Here is a 13924-nt window from a genome sequence, read left to right as displayed (position 1 = left end):
GTTTGGCTCTATCCGAGGCCCAGGAAACCGGGCAAAACAGGAGATGCAGGTGACCCAGTCTGCGTCTCTCAAGAGCGTCGCCCGGCTGGAGGCCGAGACCTCTGCCTCAGAGACCCTGCCCCAAAAGGCTGGGGCCGCACTGGGCTTGCTCGTCCCTTGCCGGTTCGACCTCCAGGGACCACGGTCGGACGCCGGCCGCGCTGCATTTGAGACGTCAGAGGGTGCCCAGACCTCATTAGCCCGTAGCTGGCCTCTCCCTCGTCACCACGTCTAGCACTCAAATACGCCGATGGCTGGATGCATCCGCCGGGCCAGTGGCACCCTGAGTTTGCGATTCCTGAAACCGAGACACAAAACTCGGCAGCGTTTCCCCCGACCGCCGCGGAGCCGCACGCTTCAGCGCCCGCTCCTCTAGGGGGCGAGGTCCTGCTGCGCCTGCGCCCGGAGCTTGCGCAGTGGGCGGGGAGGCCGTGGGTGGGGCGGGGCCAGGTGGGCTGGGGGAGGATGTCAGCCCCCCCACGGCTGGTATACTAAAGCCTGCGGGTAGGGAGGGCGTTCTAAGCCGCGGTGTCCGGAGGGCGACGCTGCCAGAACCCTTCTCTCACCCAGGGCTACTGCCAACGCTTGGCGTCTGCGGATCCTATCGGTGGGGATAGGACACAGTTTTGGAGCCTCTATGCGCAGGCTTCTCGCGGGTTGTGGGGTGGGAAATGTGGGAGCTGTAGTGTCACCTCCCCAGGTGGGGCCCTTCTGTGGCATCATAGAACTACGTAAATGGGAGACATCGCAAATCTCTGACTCTTTTGCCAGAGCCTTGTGCAACGTCACTATGTCAGCAGGAGGATGCCGGGACGTCACAGGGCCTGCGTTCTGGGAGGTGGGATGGAACGCCTTTGAACCAACTGCAGGGACGCCAAGATTCGGCCGGGGGAAGAGGAGAGGTTCTGCTATCACAGGTTCCACGTTCTTGGAGCTGAGGTGGTGTCAAGGAGCTCTAGACCATCCCACTGCGGATCTCCCTCCTCCTCCCCAGAGCCCTCTTGGAGCCCTGAGTCCCGCAGCAGACAAGGTCGCAGGAAAACGTCCCTTCGTGCCCCTAGCTACATTCCGGAAGCAGGAGGTGGACCTGAACTTCTTCCAACTAGGGCAAAGACCCGCGGGGCTGTTCTTTCCCTGGGTCGCTCCTGAGCTTTTCTAGAGCGAGCCCCAGGAAGCCTCAGGCTGCACGTAGGATCTCTCGCGCCTTCTACCCGTCCAACAGAGAAGTCCAGCCGGTAGCTCCTCCAGCCCCGGCCTCGCACAGGAACTGCAGGCCTAGCAGCTTTGGGAAGGACCCCAGCTGAACTCCATCTGGCCAGACCTCCCTCGCTCTCGAACACCCGCCCGGAGACAAGAGAGGGGGGATGGAATCGGACTTTCTAGGGATGCAGCGCGGGGGCGGGGGAGGAGGGAATTAGCCCTTACAGAATGGACAGGCAAGAAAACCCACCCAAAGTTTCTGATCCTTTCATTGCCCTTTTCGTGCGATCCACACCGAGTACAAACAGAAAATGCCCAACCACGTCACGGGGTAATCGTAGCCTGTGTGCGGTCTGGTTGCCCGCGGCCTCGTCTGCCCCTTCCACTTGCAGTTGCTGTTTCTGCACAATCTATGCAATCACTGTCATGAGTATGGACCGCGAGAGATACGCTGAGAAGTGGCTTCTGGGTCCACCAGCATGAAAGCAATCGTCGGCAAAGCAAGCCAAGGCACAGGCGTTGTACATGCGCTGGAGGTCTCCGAGCAGCACCCGGCCCCTCTCCCTACTGCCCCGTGAAAACTGCGCTGGGAATCCATTCTTCCGAGAAAGCACATTTGATATTGAAAGTCCCCTGCAGGGCCTATAGGGTTGGAGGGGTGGGGATTTGTGGTACCAGAAGTGGGGTGAGCCAGAAGGAACCCCTCCCCCCCCCCCCCCCCCGCTCCGTTTCGCAGCCTGTACCACGACGTCCTTGAGGCTGGGCTAACCGCAGAGGCGCTGTGTCCCGAGGGGAGTGGTAGGTGGAGGAATGTGGGGGAGGAGTGGGCAGCAGCCTAGTCAACCCCTGTGAAAAATGGGACGCCAGAAAGAGCAAAGGGACTGGATGGAGCTCACTCGCAGGTCCTCAGAGGTGCCGGGAGCTCTCCATAGCGGCTGTGTGTGTGTGTGTGTGTGTGTGTGTGTGTGTGTGTGTGTGTGTGTGTGTGTCCACGCACTCTCCGGGGTCTTGCAACAATCACGTCCCCCCAGTCTCGGAGGATTAGTGAAGGAACTGAGGTAGCGCCTGCCATCAGGATTATCACAAGCCATGGCAGAGAGCAGCCCATGCCGCTGCCTTCGCTGGCTGGGCCCAAGCGGTGGAAACCCAAACCCACTGACTAACCCCCTCCATGTATGCCGAGGTCACAGTTCCCTGGGATCTGGGCTCCGTGCTCGTCTGGGACAAGTCCTTAATGGACCGGGTGGAAAAGGGATTGGGATCTTGCCCGACTAGCCGAGCTCCCACACGCCTCCAGACCCCGCAGCGCCCTACCCATCGCTCACTCGCAATGGGTCCTGGGACCAGTCAAGAAGGTTTTGATCTGTATGGGGGACCGAAAGGAGCTGCGGCGGCGAGTCACTCTGGGTTGTGGGCCGGACACCGGAGTCCCGGGCCGCCCATCCAGGGCTGTCCAGCAGGGGGCAGCGCGACTCCAAACGCGGAGGGCAGGGATCGTCTGAGCCGGCCGGCCGAGGCCCTAGGGACAAGTTGGGTCCCCGAACCGCTGAGTTCTACCCCGCGCAGGGCCAAGAGGCAATCCTAGCAGAGGTGGGGGCGGCGCAGGGAAACGCGAGAGTGTTTTAATTCCGACAGCCCCGGCCTGCTCCTGCCGCCCGCCGGGCCCGGCCCGAGGCTGGGATTTGAGGTTCGTGTTACTTAGAGGGTCGACCCGCTATCTCCGCGGCCGCCGAAACGCCCGTCACAGCAGCCCGAGAGGTTGCTCTTAGCCTGGGAAAGGCCTCGGGCGCCCCCGCATACGCTGCCCAGCGGCCAGGGTGCTGGAGCTGGGGGAGCCCCGCCCCGCCCCAGTAGGGGAGCCTCCGGCAGCCTGGCCTCTAACTGTGGGAAAACTAGATGCCCCGGAGAAGATTCAACTTGTAGAGGGTGGACTCAGATTTCTCCTGAACTTCCCGGCCCTCCCAGGGCGCCCGCCCCCGCCATTCCTAACAAGGCTTGAAAACTGCAGGAATCTTCGCGGGCGTGGAGTTTCGTCTGGGGAATCCTAAGCGGAAGGCATGTAGGTTTGGGTCTTTGGGAAGACAGCGGTGATTACGTATTTGTAGCCAAGTATCGGGGGCCCCGGGGACAAGACAGTAGTCGTTTGAGGCTGTCTTTGTGGGCCCGTCCTTCCCTAAAGCAGTAGCAAGAGCTCAGCGTTGGGGGCGGCGGGCGGGGGGGCGGGGGGCGCGGGTAGAGAGGAGAGTGACATTCTGTTATTCCCTTAGTGGACCCTGGGCGACCCCAGCACCCGGGGATGTTGCGATGTTCCACCGCCAATACACTGGCGGAAGGCTCGGCTTCTTCGTAAAGTCAAAGCCTTTTGGAGACAAGGCGTGAGGCAGCTGATGAGATCCTAAGACCAAAGTGGAGGAAAAAGTAAGAAAGCAAATATGGGATGGGGTCCGAGGTAGGCCAACACGGGGACAGAGGAGTTTTCTCTACCCTCCCATCCCTATCACCTCAATAAGGTGGGACTCGGGCAGCGGGCATAGGAGTCTGCAGAGAAACCTGCTCATCTCAAAGAAAGGCGCCGCCCAGTTTCCTGCGCTGGGGAGGAAATTATCCATCCTGCAATGCCTGTAAAATAACCGTTTATTTCATATTTTTAAAAACTCCAGTGATAAATGTCCGTTACCGATGGTCAGCATAAAGTGCCAATCGCAATACATCGCCCTGCTCCTAGCCGGCAGCTCGCTCACGGTGACGGGCGACACAGCAGGGGGAACCGGAGGCCAGGTCCCCTCCAGGCCCAAGGGCCGCGGGCCCCGCCCCCGCCGGCCGAGCCCGGGAGCCCTCGGCAGGCTGCGGGGAGGGAGCTGGGAGCGGCGCGGCCGGAACCCCGCGGTGGGTCTCGGGGCCGGGCGGCTGAAGCAGATACACGGATTACACTTTTGCAGGCTCCCGGGGATGGGAATGGGGCAGGAGGGGGGGCTGGAAGCTGCGAGCGCGCAGTACTTCGTTTCCTCGCCCCTCTTTCTCCGCAGTCAGAGTTACAAGCTTATATGGTCAAAGAAAAAAATAATAAAGAAAACGTATAAAATAACAATAGGAAAAGTAATACTTCTGGGAGAGGCGCCGCTGCGGCTCCGCGGAGCTTTCGTTCTTCTTCTTTTTTTTTTAAAATGCAGTTTCCCTTCCGCCACGTGAGTACCGCCTTTTGGCCAAGAGTTTGGCCTCGTCCTGGGGGAGTCGCCCGGGCGGCTGGGTCATGGCCCCGGGCGGGGCTCCGGAGTTCTGCGTGCGCCCGGGACCCAAGGGACTTTGTTTGGGACCAGGGAGGTCCGGGAGCCCCTCCCGCGGTCTGCTAGAGTCGCCTTCCGGCTTCTGGTCCCTCTGGAGGAGGGGTCGGCGTGACCCAGAGCTCTGTTGACCCGGAGGCTCTCTTTAGCATTTGATCTTGGAGGTTTTGAGCTCCTTCACCTGTGAGTGTAGCGTCTTGTGAACAGCGAGAGTCCTGGACTGGCAGAATCCTTTCCCGCACTCTTGACACTTGAAAGGCTTTTCTTTGGAGTGAATATATCTGAGAGCAAAAACAGACAGAGAATTAATCCTTGAAAAATGATGCAATGTTATAAACTGTTGCCCAAGATCCCCTCCCACTGTTGCGAGGCGCTTGCCCTCAAAAGAAAGGGGTTGTGGGGTACCTAGTGAGGAGCTAGCAAAAGGCTGAGTTTGCAGATGGAGCAGGGAGGTGAAGGAGAGGCTCGGGCAACCTCGGAACTGCAGCAGGTTCCTCCAGGCAAGCCGCTTGCCTTCTTGAGGGGGAGCCAGCATGGCCTCCTTATAAGGCCTGCGTCAGTACTGAGGGTGAGTGAGGGGACTGGGTGGGCTATTTGCTGAAGCTGCCCTGGCCAAGATGGTAGCCACTAGCCATGTGTGCTTATTCAAATTAAAATGAAGTAAAACTTAAAAGTTAGTTTGTTGATCACACTTGTTTCACATTTCAAGTGCTGAATTGTCACGTGTGTCACGTGTCACTCTCCAATATCTCAGGAACTTCTATTGGACAGCACTGCAGATGAAGGAAGGGGTAAGGAAATCATGCATGCTTGTCCGGAGCTCATGGAGACCTGACTTAGTCCTAGGTCCTATTTATTCCCTGTGCTCTCCACCCATGCTCCAAGAATTGATCCCGGAGCTTTGTATGGTTTTCTTCATGATTTTTGGTTAATTCCCAGAAGTTGGGAGCTAGGAGACAGTAGGGGGTCTCAAGAACCTTCCCATTAGGGAGGAGGATGTCAAGGACAGAAGCAGAAAGCTCTCTCTAGGGCCACCCGCAGGGCCACACCTGTGATCCCGTAGGTGGTCTTGCCTCCGGAAGGCTTTGTGGCAGATGTCACAGGTGTAGGGCCGCTCATCCGTGTGCGTCCGCTCATGGATAAGCAGGTTGTAGGACTTTGTGAAGTGGCGACCACAGAACTTGCAGACGAACTCCTTCTTGGTCTTGGAAGGCAGGCGTCCTCTCGTGGGCTTCTTTTCTGGTGATAGCTTGGTCACATCCAGGAGGGCACCCAGCCCACCAGCAGGGGAGCCGGGACCCTCCCCCCGGCCAAGCTTGGATGGATCTTCTTGCGTGGCGGCCAAGGCCAGGTTGGCAAAATCAAAGCGCGGCTTGGTCTTGAGTGCCGCGGGGCCGCTGCCTCCAGCGGTGATCTCAGGCTTGGGCTGGATGACATGGGGGAACCAGGGAAAGGCAGGCAGCTGGAAGCGCGCGTCCACCAGGTTGGACACGGCCCCGGGCACTTTGGAGAAAGAGGATCGTGGCAAGTGCATGGCCGGGTAGCCCAGCGTCCACTGGTGCAGGTGCACAGCGTGCAGAGCACTGAAACCATACAGGTTGGGCAGGTGGTCCGAGGGCACCGTGGGCAGGCCGTTTACTGCCTGAAGGAAGGAGTAGTTGGTGAGCTGCAGGGAGGGATGGATGGGCACTGGCGCTGGCAAGGTTTTGCTGCCCATGGTGGAATCTGCAAAGAAAAGAAGGGAGTAGGAAGAGGAAAAGTTCAGGGTAGGTCAGTTTTCTTCTGAATCCCAGCCCAGCCACACCCTTTCTGTCCCCCAGGTTAGGAGCTGGAAATCTAAGACACCACCCCATGAAACCCACTGACCTAAAAAAAAAAAAAAAAGGTAGGAACCCTCTCTGTTCTGAGGGCTTCCTCCAAATGTCTCTTGGCAGAGACACAAACTTGATACAGAAACCAGAAGGAAACTAAACCCAATGCAATGCAACCACCTTAACTGAAGGACTGTGGTAGGCATGACACCGAGAAAGGCAGAAACACAGGGCAACTGGGATGATGTAGAAACTCTCGTCCAGGCAAGCCTGAGTCAACACAGAATTACACTCTCCTGCAAAGGTAACAGGGACTCGGAAGCACGCTCCTGTGTCCGTGTGCTGACACACACAGAAATGCACACTGACAGATCCACACAGTCTGAAGCAGAGTTGACAACAAGGTGCAAAGATTAAGTGGGACAGGACGATCAGTGTTCAGCTACACAAAACAAAACGCAGGGGACAACACACACACACACACACACACACACACACACACAGGATCATGTGGCACCCACAAAGAGCCTTCCAGCCAGACAGCACACATACAAACACACAAATCCATATACCTCCCAGCTCCTGTCCGTTAAGATCTACTAGCTGACCTTCCATTTGGCCTCCAGAAGCCACGTCATCTTTCTCCTCAAAACTTTCAACTTTGACTGCAAATTTGCTTTCCTGCCTCACTATCACTGAGCCCTGCTGACCACACTGTCTCTGAAGCCGCTTGTGGACAGATGCCCTTGGGGATCATCTGCATTTTAGGAAGAACACTGACACCCGTCTTCATCAACTCACGCAGTCAAACATCTGCACTTGAATACAAGGGGGCTTCCATGCCCTCCCTACCCCATACAAAAGGGGGAAGGGCCTTCGGGGGGTCTCAGGACATTGGTGGGTCCATGATGAGCCCTGGGCAGGTGGGCACGCCTAGGGGCAGGAAAGAGCACCGAGGCCTGCCTCAGCTTCTACAGTCTAGCCACCCTCCAAACGCAATGCCAGGGAGCTTGAGCAAGGCCGGAGGGAAGCCGTGCTGAAGTGACCCACAGACTAGGAGTAGCCTTTCTGGTCAAGGTCTCCAGGCTGCAGGAACAGATCTGTGCTCTGCAGAGAGGCCTTTATCTCTGTCCATCCCAGACACTGGCTAATGGAGGCAAAAACAAGAACAAAAGCCAAAAGTACACAAGGAGCTTTGGGACGCTCAAAAGATGAACACCCTCTCCCTTAGGCTCTGAGCTGAGGGCTACTCAAGAAGCCGTTGTGGGAGCAGGGTGCTTGGGGACACCCTCTCCTTCGCCCCTCTAAATCCTCTGCTGCCCACTTCCTACACCCCTTCTTCTTCCTCTTCTCTCCCTGGGATTTTGCCTCTGAAGGGCAGTGAGTCCTCTTCCCTGGGATGTGCAGGACACTGCTCTGCTTCCTTGTCACTGCTCCCACTGACACCTCCCCAGGCAGCTTCCCCAGCCTGGCTTTCCCTCAGCCCAGGCCCTCAAGCCTCAGGCCTACTCTCAGCTGCCTTTCAGTGCCGCGAAGCCTTTAATCACAAGGAAGTGCCACACACTTGCAGGCGAGAGGACCGAGGACCATCTTGACCCAGGAACCTTTGCCCCTGGATGCCGACAGGAAGGTCACTCGCCGTGTGTTGGGCCGAAAAGAAAGAGGCTCCGCAGGGGGTGGGGGCCGCAAAACTCGGGGAACCAGCGAAGGTTTGCGTGCCTCGGATAAATTAGCGATCGAATGAAAACCTAGTCCAACCACAGCAATTAATTCAGGCTTGGAGCGCGGGGAGGCACACATCTGCGGTGAGCGCGCCCTCGGAGCAGGAGCGCCGGCGGGCAGGCAGAGCCTTGGCCTCCGCGCCAATCTTCTCCGGTGCCCCAGGCTAGGGTCGCGCCGGGGACAAACTGAGCCCATCCTAGAACGCTGGAGCCACGGCGAAGCAAAATAAGAATTGGGCCAGAGAGAAAGCAGGGGTCGTTTGGGGGTGGGAAGGAGGGAGGAGAAGGTGGAAAAAACTTGCCAACTTCAAAGGTCGGCCCGGGCTGAGACGAGGTGAGCGCCCTTTGATTTGCTGTCACCTCATCTCCCCCCACCCCACCAACCCCTCTCCCCGGCGCTGGAAATCAGATCCTTATCTCGGCTCCCCGGAACCGCCCGCGCGCCGCCCGGCCCTCCGCTCTCAGCTCTCGGTGCTGGGCCTACCCGCAGCCAAGCGAGCATCGGTGGCGGCGAGACTCCGCACGCGGGCCCGAGCCCGCCCCGTGCCCAGCACGAGAACCCCTCGACCTGGCGTACTAACCTGGCCTTCCCTGGCCCACCCCAGGAGCGAAGACCTGGGGCTCGGCGGGAGGAGGGGGCGCTTACAGCTACCACTGCTTGTGGGAGCCAACCTTTCCGGGCTATCTGCCTGATCCTGTTTCCCCCGACACTCAATTTATTTTCCTCAGTGGCGCAGCCAGTTTCTTATTTTCAGCCGCATTCCGAGGCCAGGGCTCCTCAGACTCTCGCCAACGACTTTCCCCGGGACGAAATTCGTTAGAAACGTGGCTCTTTACACTAGTACCAAGAATGGGCCGAATGCACGACCCGGTTTCTGGAGGTCAGCTAAGAGAAAAACATAGCCTCACACTCCTCGCTCACCAGCCGGAGAGGATAAGCCCCGGTTGCCCTGACCCCGGAACCCCAGCCTGAATCCTTTAGATCTTTAAGTACAAGAGGGAACCCCTCTCCCCAAGCCAGGCATCCACTCTGCGAAGAGCTCGGGCCTCCGGACCTCGGAGGTGCGGTTAAGTGTTCCGACTCTACTCAGCAAATGCAATTCGTGCTGGAAAGCCCGAGTTCCCGCGCGGCGGAGCGCCAATCCCGGGTCTGCAGCCAGCCCTATGCCGGGCATTAATGAAGTGTGCCGAGTCTATTAAAGTGGTTTATTCGGGGCTAATTGAGCGTGTGCGAGTTAACTACTTGCATTAATGAGGACGGAGCGAGCTCCACGAGCTTGCGCCTGGAGGAACCCAGCAGTAGCCCCAGAAAATCATCCTTGACATCGGATCCCCAACACAAGTCACAGGCGTCTGAACCCCTGGCAGGAGGATTGACCAGCCCCGACTACTTTTGTTGAATTTTCCCAGCGAACGAGATCCAACGAATCCTTCAGCTAAGCGGCCATCCAGCAGCATTTAAACGCCCGTTGCGTCCTTAACAATCTGCTCCCCAATCTTAATGAAACTACAATTACTTCGAGGAGCCTGGGATGGAACATCTACCCGCTGGTGTTCCTAGCCTCCCTCCGTCCCTGCCCACCCTTCTCTTCTCTGGGAGGCTGCGAACCTGGGAAACTAGCCTTGCACGTGGTTTCTGTTCTCCAGAGCCAGTACGCAGCTCTTAGCCCGAGTGAAATTAGCAAATTATGGCAACAAAGAAACCCTCGTAGCTACTTTACGTTCTGAGAGCCTACCCGGCTACTGCCGGAACTCCGGAAAAGGTGCTGGATATGGCTTTTCGTTCTCATCAGAGACATTTCTGGGGAGAAATTAGCTCAGCAGGCCACCCCTAATCTCTTGCCCTCTCATCTCTGGGCTCCCCCCTCTCCTGAAGGCTGGGTTTGGGGACAGTCAGAAGAGCAAACGAATCTTTCCTTCCCAAGCCCCAACCTGGAGACACCAGCCACTCCTCAGCGTTTCCGCTGCCGCGGCGTGCGGTCTCGAACTGGAAAGTGACGCTCACGCCCCCTGCACGCACCGGGGCAGTGGCGGGTTACACTCCAGGCCTTGATCACACAGAGCAATCTTCCCATAGGAAACAACCCAAGTCAAAGCACAAGTGCAAGTCGGCGTCAGGCACGCGGCCCTGCGCTCCCGGGTGGTACTTGAGCGCAGCTCCGCAAAAGCAAAATTCGCAGGAAAGCGCGACCCGGGAGGGGCATGCACCTGTCCCTGGCGCGATCAGCTAAGGGACATCCGCTCTCTTCCTTCTTCGTCAGCTAAGGACAGGCAGACCTGGGCGCGTATCTCAGGAAAGTTTGTGCCCGCTGAAGTTGCTTCATTTTCTTAGAGGGGGCCCACAGGCTGGCTTCCCAAGTCCGTGGGCATGTCGCCCCGGATTCCGCGGAGTCTGGCCCCGCTGGGGGCAGTAGTGGAAGCCCGCCCTCTCATTCCCCGGGGTCAGAGGCCGGGGACCCTGCGCGGGAAGTCCCTGAGCTGGCACCCTCCACCACCCTGGGCTGCAGCGGCTCTCACTTTCACAAAGGTCCTGTAGCCTGCATTTGGCAAGAGGAGTTTCCTTCTGGGATATTGAGAGAGAGGAGACACCCGCCGCGCTGTGACAGGGAGCCCGGGAGTCCTGCCCGCTTTCCCCTCGCCGTGCCGGGGCGCCCAGGGCTGCAGTTACCTCGTTCCTCGGCGGTCCGGGGCTGAGCGCGTCTCTGGGGCTCCCGCTGCGGGGGACCCGGGAAGCCAGAGGCACTGGATTCCACAGGCACCCCCCGGACCTCTAGAGTCCTGGCCCCTCTCCGGCTACGGGGACTCCGAGCGCCCGACACGCGGGAAGCTCTCTGCGGCCCCGGAGTCTGGCCCGCCGGGGATGGTGAGCCTCGTTCGCGGCTCCCTGGTTGGGTCTGAACCCGAGCGGCTGAGAGCGTGCTGGGAAGAGACCGAGCTCAGACTCACTCATCCCTTAGCACCGAGCCGCCTACTTATTTTAATCCACCACCCTCCCTCCTCCTCCCTCCCTCCTCCCCTGCCTCGGGATTCCACCCCTCCCTCCCCTGCCCCCCAACCTTGCCCTGCGCCTGCGCACTGAGAAACAAAGTTTTGCTGACCCGGGCAGCCGACTTTGGCAACTGCGCTCGCTTAGTCCCGGCCTCCCGGGACCCGCGTTCCCAGCTCTTAAGTCCCATGCGACCCCCTCTGTGTTGTGAGGCCCAAGACGGCACCCCTAACCAGCTAGAAGAAACAGCCGCTAGCACAGGAGAGCGTGGGTCTCCTTGCGTTGTGTGGCCCTACTCCTGTGCGCCTACGACGCAGCCTGTGCCCACAGCCTGTGCCGAGCGGAGATGGGGGGTCGCACCGAGGTCCACGCGCAGCAGCTCGGGCTCCGCACACTTTAGGCGCCTGGCAGAGTTGCCTCTTCTCCTGGAACCCCTTCCCAGAGTCCGAGGGTCCGGGTGTGGTGCTGCTCTTGGGCATCCAAGGATGTTCAGTCCCAGGGTGGTAACCCAGATCCTGGGTTAGAGAGTTCGGTAGAAAGGTCAGAGGCGAAGGGTAGAGGGCAGGAGGTAAACACAGTTATTTTCCTGGGACCCAGAACTTTCTGAGATTCCACCTTAACGAACAATGAAGCCCTCTAATCACGCATTCATTTGTTTTTGGAAGGATGGATGGGAGGTTTGGAAAGCGGCTGAGGCACGGGAGAGAAGCTGAAACTTCGTCCGCTGCAGGACCTCCGAGTCCCAGGAGCTGGTTCAGGTGGAGTTTGGGGTCTAAGAGGGGCCAGGGTTCTAGCTGCGAGTCATTCTGTTTTCACTGCTTATGCTTTAAGGCAAGTACCAGCACTACCCTCTGGACCACTCAGCTCTGGGAGTTGAACTTCAGCTGACCCCAGCCCCAATTCCTCCCTGCCACCTTCCTGGGACACCCAGCCCTGGGTTTGGGAGAAGGTGCTGGTTCCCCAGCGGGGTTGGGTGGGCCCGGATTCGCACACTGCACTCCTAGAGTTTGTTGCAAGGCGGCTGCTGCGGAGGGACCCTTCCTAGCCCTCGGGGCTGGATCGGGGCATTGGTGGGTCTGCAGCTCGTCAGTTCTGTGTCTCTGAAGGCGAGCTGCCACTGTGTTGAGCTTGGGTCTGCAAGTCTTCTCGGACGTTTTTAGGGTATCACTCCCTGACCTAGGAAAATGGTAGTGGAAACACCCCCAAAAGACATAGTTGGACCAGACCCTTGTCTTATCAGCAGAACTTGAGAACAGAACCCGTCCTCCAGCCCCTCGGCAACCTTTCGCTTCAGCCGGAGGAGGAAGAAGCATTTGCGCCAAGAGGTTGCACTCACCCCCTGCCACAGGTGGATGCTGGAGCGAGGGACCCACCAAAGTTTGCCACTGGCATCCCAGACGCTGCCAGTGAGGGGCGACATCCTGGCCAAGGCGAAGCCCCTGGAGAGCAGAAGGGGGGCTGAGATCACTCGCTTCCCTGAGGTTGCAAAGCAACAAGTTCCAAAAGCAGGGGGTGGGGGTGGGGGGCCTGGACTCCGCAGGGCATTCCTGGGCTGGACTGGCCTCCATCTTGAGCGAGGGAATCTGCTTGTACCAGCCTCAGGCTCCCCCAGGAGAAAGAGCGCTGGGCATTTCCATGAGCAGCAGGAGAAGAATCACAGGGAGGTCTCCACAGCGGGGCACTCAGCTGCCCAGACAGGTGAGAAGTCCCCGAGGAAGAGGACGTTCAGGTGGGATGGTGCTTCCTGGGGTGGATGAATCCCATCCCCTGCTTAAAACTCCACACAGGGCAGCGGCGCTTTGCGGTCATTCCACTTGCCTTTTTCCCCTGAATCAGAACCATTGGCCAACATTCTTCAAAGTCAGCCAGAAAACTCCAAGTAGGGGTCCTTCCAGAGCCCTTGTAGAGAGTCTTCAGGAATTCGAATGAAAAGACCATGCAGCCCGGTCATTTAATGCGGCTGTTGCCAGGTTATCCGGGAAACTGATCCTGATTCATGCCAAGCAGAGGAACCTAGCCCTTGTGGGGGAGGAGAGGGAGGCAAGGCTGGGGCTGGCCTCTCATGGCCCAGCATCCAGGCATTGCCTCCCAGGAGAGTCAGGACCGCGTGAGCCTGTTTCAGACCCCTGGCTTCCACCTCCCTCCTCGTGGGTGCTCTGAAGTCTAGGATAACGAAATTCAAGGTTTGCTAGTTGCTGAGGTGTCCTCCATCCCAATCCAAGCTCCCAAGGGGGTGAGCCCCTAATTCAGTGTCCACTGGAGGCCATCCAGGTTCTGGTTCCTGGGGCGGCAGGAAAAAGCCCCGGAAGCTGAGAACGCCTCTACCCAGCAGTGGGAAACCCACCCCCGCCTATTTGAGAAATTAATCGGGCCTTCAGCAGCAGGACTTAGGTCGCAGCGCCGCGCCTGGACTGCAGCTGGGATGGATTGAAGAGGACAGGACCCAGGACGTGTTAAGGGCCGGGGGGCGGGGCGGGGGGGGGTTGGTGGGGAAGGTAATTTTTTTTTAGTGGAGTCTTCTGCATTTAGGACTCTCAGGAACGTCAGGTTTTGAACTTGGTTAACGTCCTCAGCAACCGGGACCCCATGAAGGGGGCGAAACTCTGGTCTGTCCATCCCATTCCCGGGAGGCCGGGGCACGCCGCCACCCACACGGCTTCAGCCAGCGGCCAGACCCGGCGCAAACTCCCACGGGGACCCTTTCCGGCGCTCTCGCCTGCCGCCCACGGGGCGGAACCTGCGGCTCTCCGGGGGTCCCAGACCCGGCCTGCACTAAGCTGCGTTGGCCAAGGGTCTCCACAGGAGCGACCAGGCCTCCAGGTCCGGGTCCTGCCTCCCCACCTCCAGTTCCAGGGGTTCCGGCTGGAGCGATCGCCGGGCGTGCCC

General features: G+C 58.9%; 1 protein-coding gene across 1 annotated transcript; it reads right to left on the bottom strand.

Moving 5' to 3' along the window:
• Nucleotides 1-4590: 4590 nt before the first annotated feature.
• On the bottom strand, nucleotides 4591-10902 carry OSR1 (odd-skipped related transcription factor 1). The gene is made up of 3 exons (XM_054566484.1): nucleotides 10721-10902; nucleotides 5570-6245; nucleotides 4591-4801 (listed from the first exon to the last, which is right to left on the bottom strand). Exons 2-3 carry the CDS (start codon nucleotides 6235-6237, stop codon nucleotides 4666-4668), a joined length of 804 nt encoding a protein of 267 aa, XP_054422459.1. The 5' UTR covers nucleotides 6238-6245; nucleotides 10721-10902; the 3' UTR covers nucleotides 4591-4665.
• Between the last annotated feature and the right edge of the window lie 3022 nt (nucleotides 10903-13924).

The sequence above is a fragment of the Pteronotus mesoamericanus genome, unplaced genomic scaffold (genome assembly GCF_021234165.1).
Source record: "Pteronotus mesoamericanus isolate MK-2021 breed Mesoamerican mustached bat unplaced genomic scaffold, CSHL_Meso_final contig_101, whole genome shotgun sequence".
In the NCBI taxonomy this organism is placed as follows: domain Eukaryota; kingdom Metazoa; phylum Chordata; class Mammalia; order Chiroptera; family Mormoopidae; genus Pteronotus; species Pteronotus mesoamericanus.
The sequence above is the reverse complement of the archived record's forward strand: the minus strand, read 5'-3'. Positions and strand labels throughout refer to the sequence as shown.

Coding starts and splice junctions, on each gene's coding strand:
- OSR1 (XM_054566484.1), bottom strand. CDS start 6,237: ATGGGCAGCAAAACCTTGCCAGCGCCAGTGCCCATCCATCCCTCCCTG. Junction 4,802..5,569: donor GACCACCTACGGGATCACAG/GTGTGGCCCTGC, acceptor TTTTGCTCTCAG/ATATATTCACTCCAAAGAAA.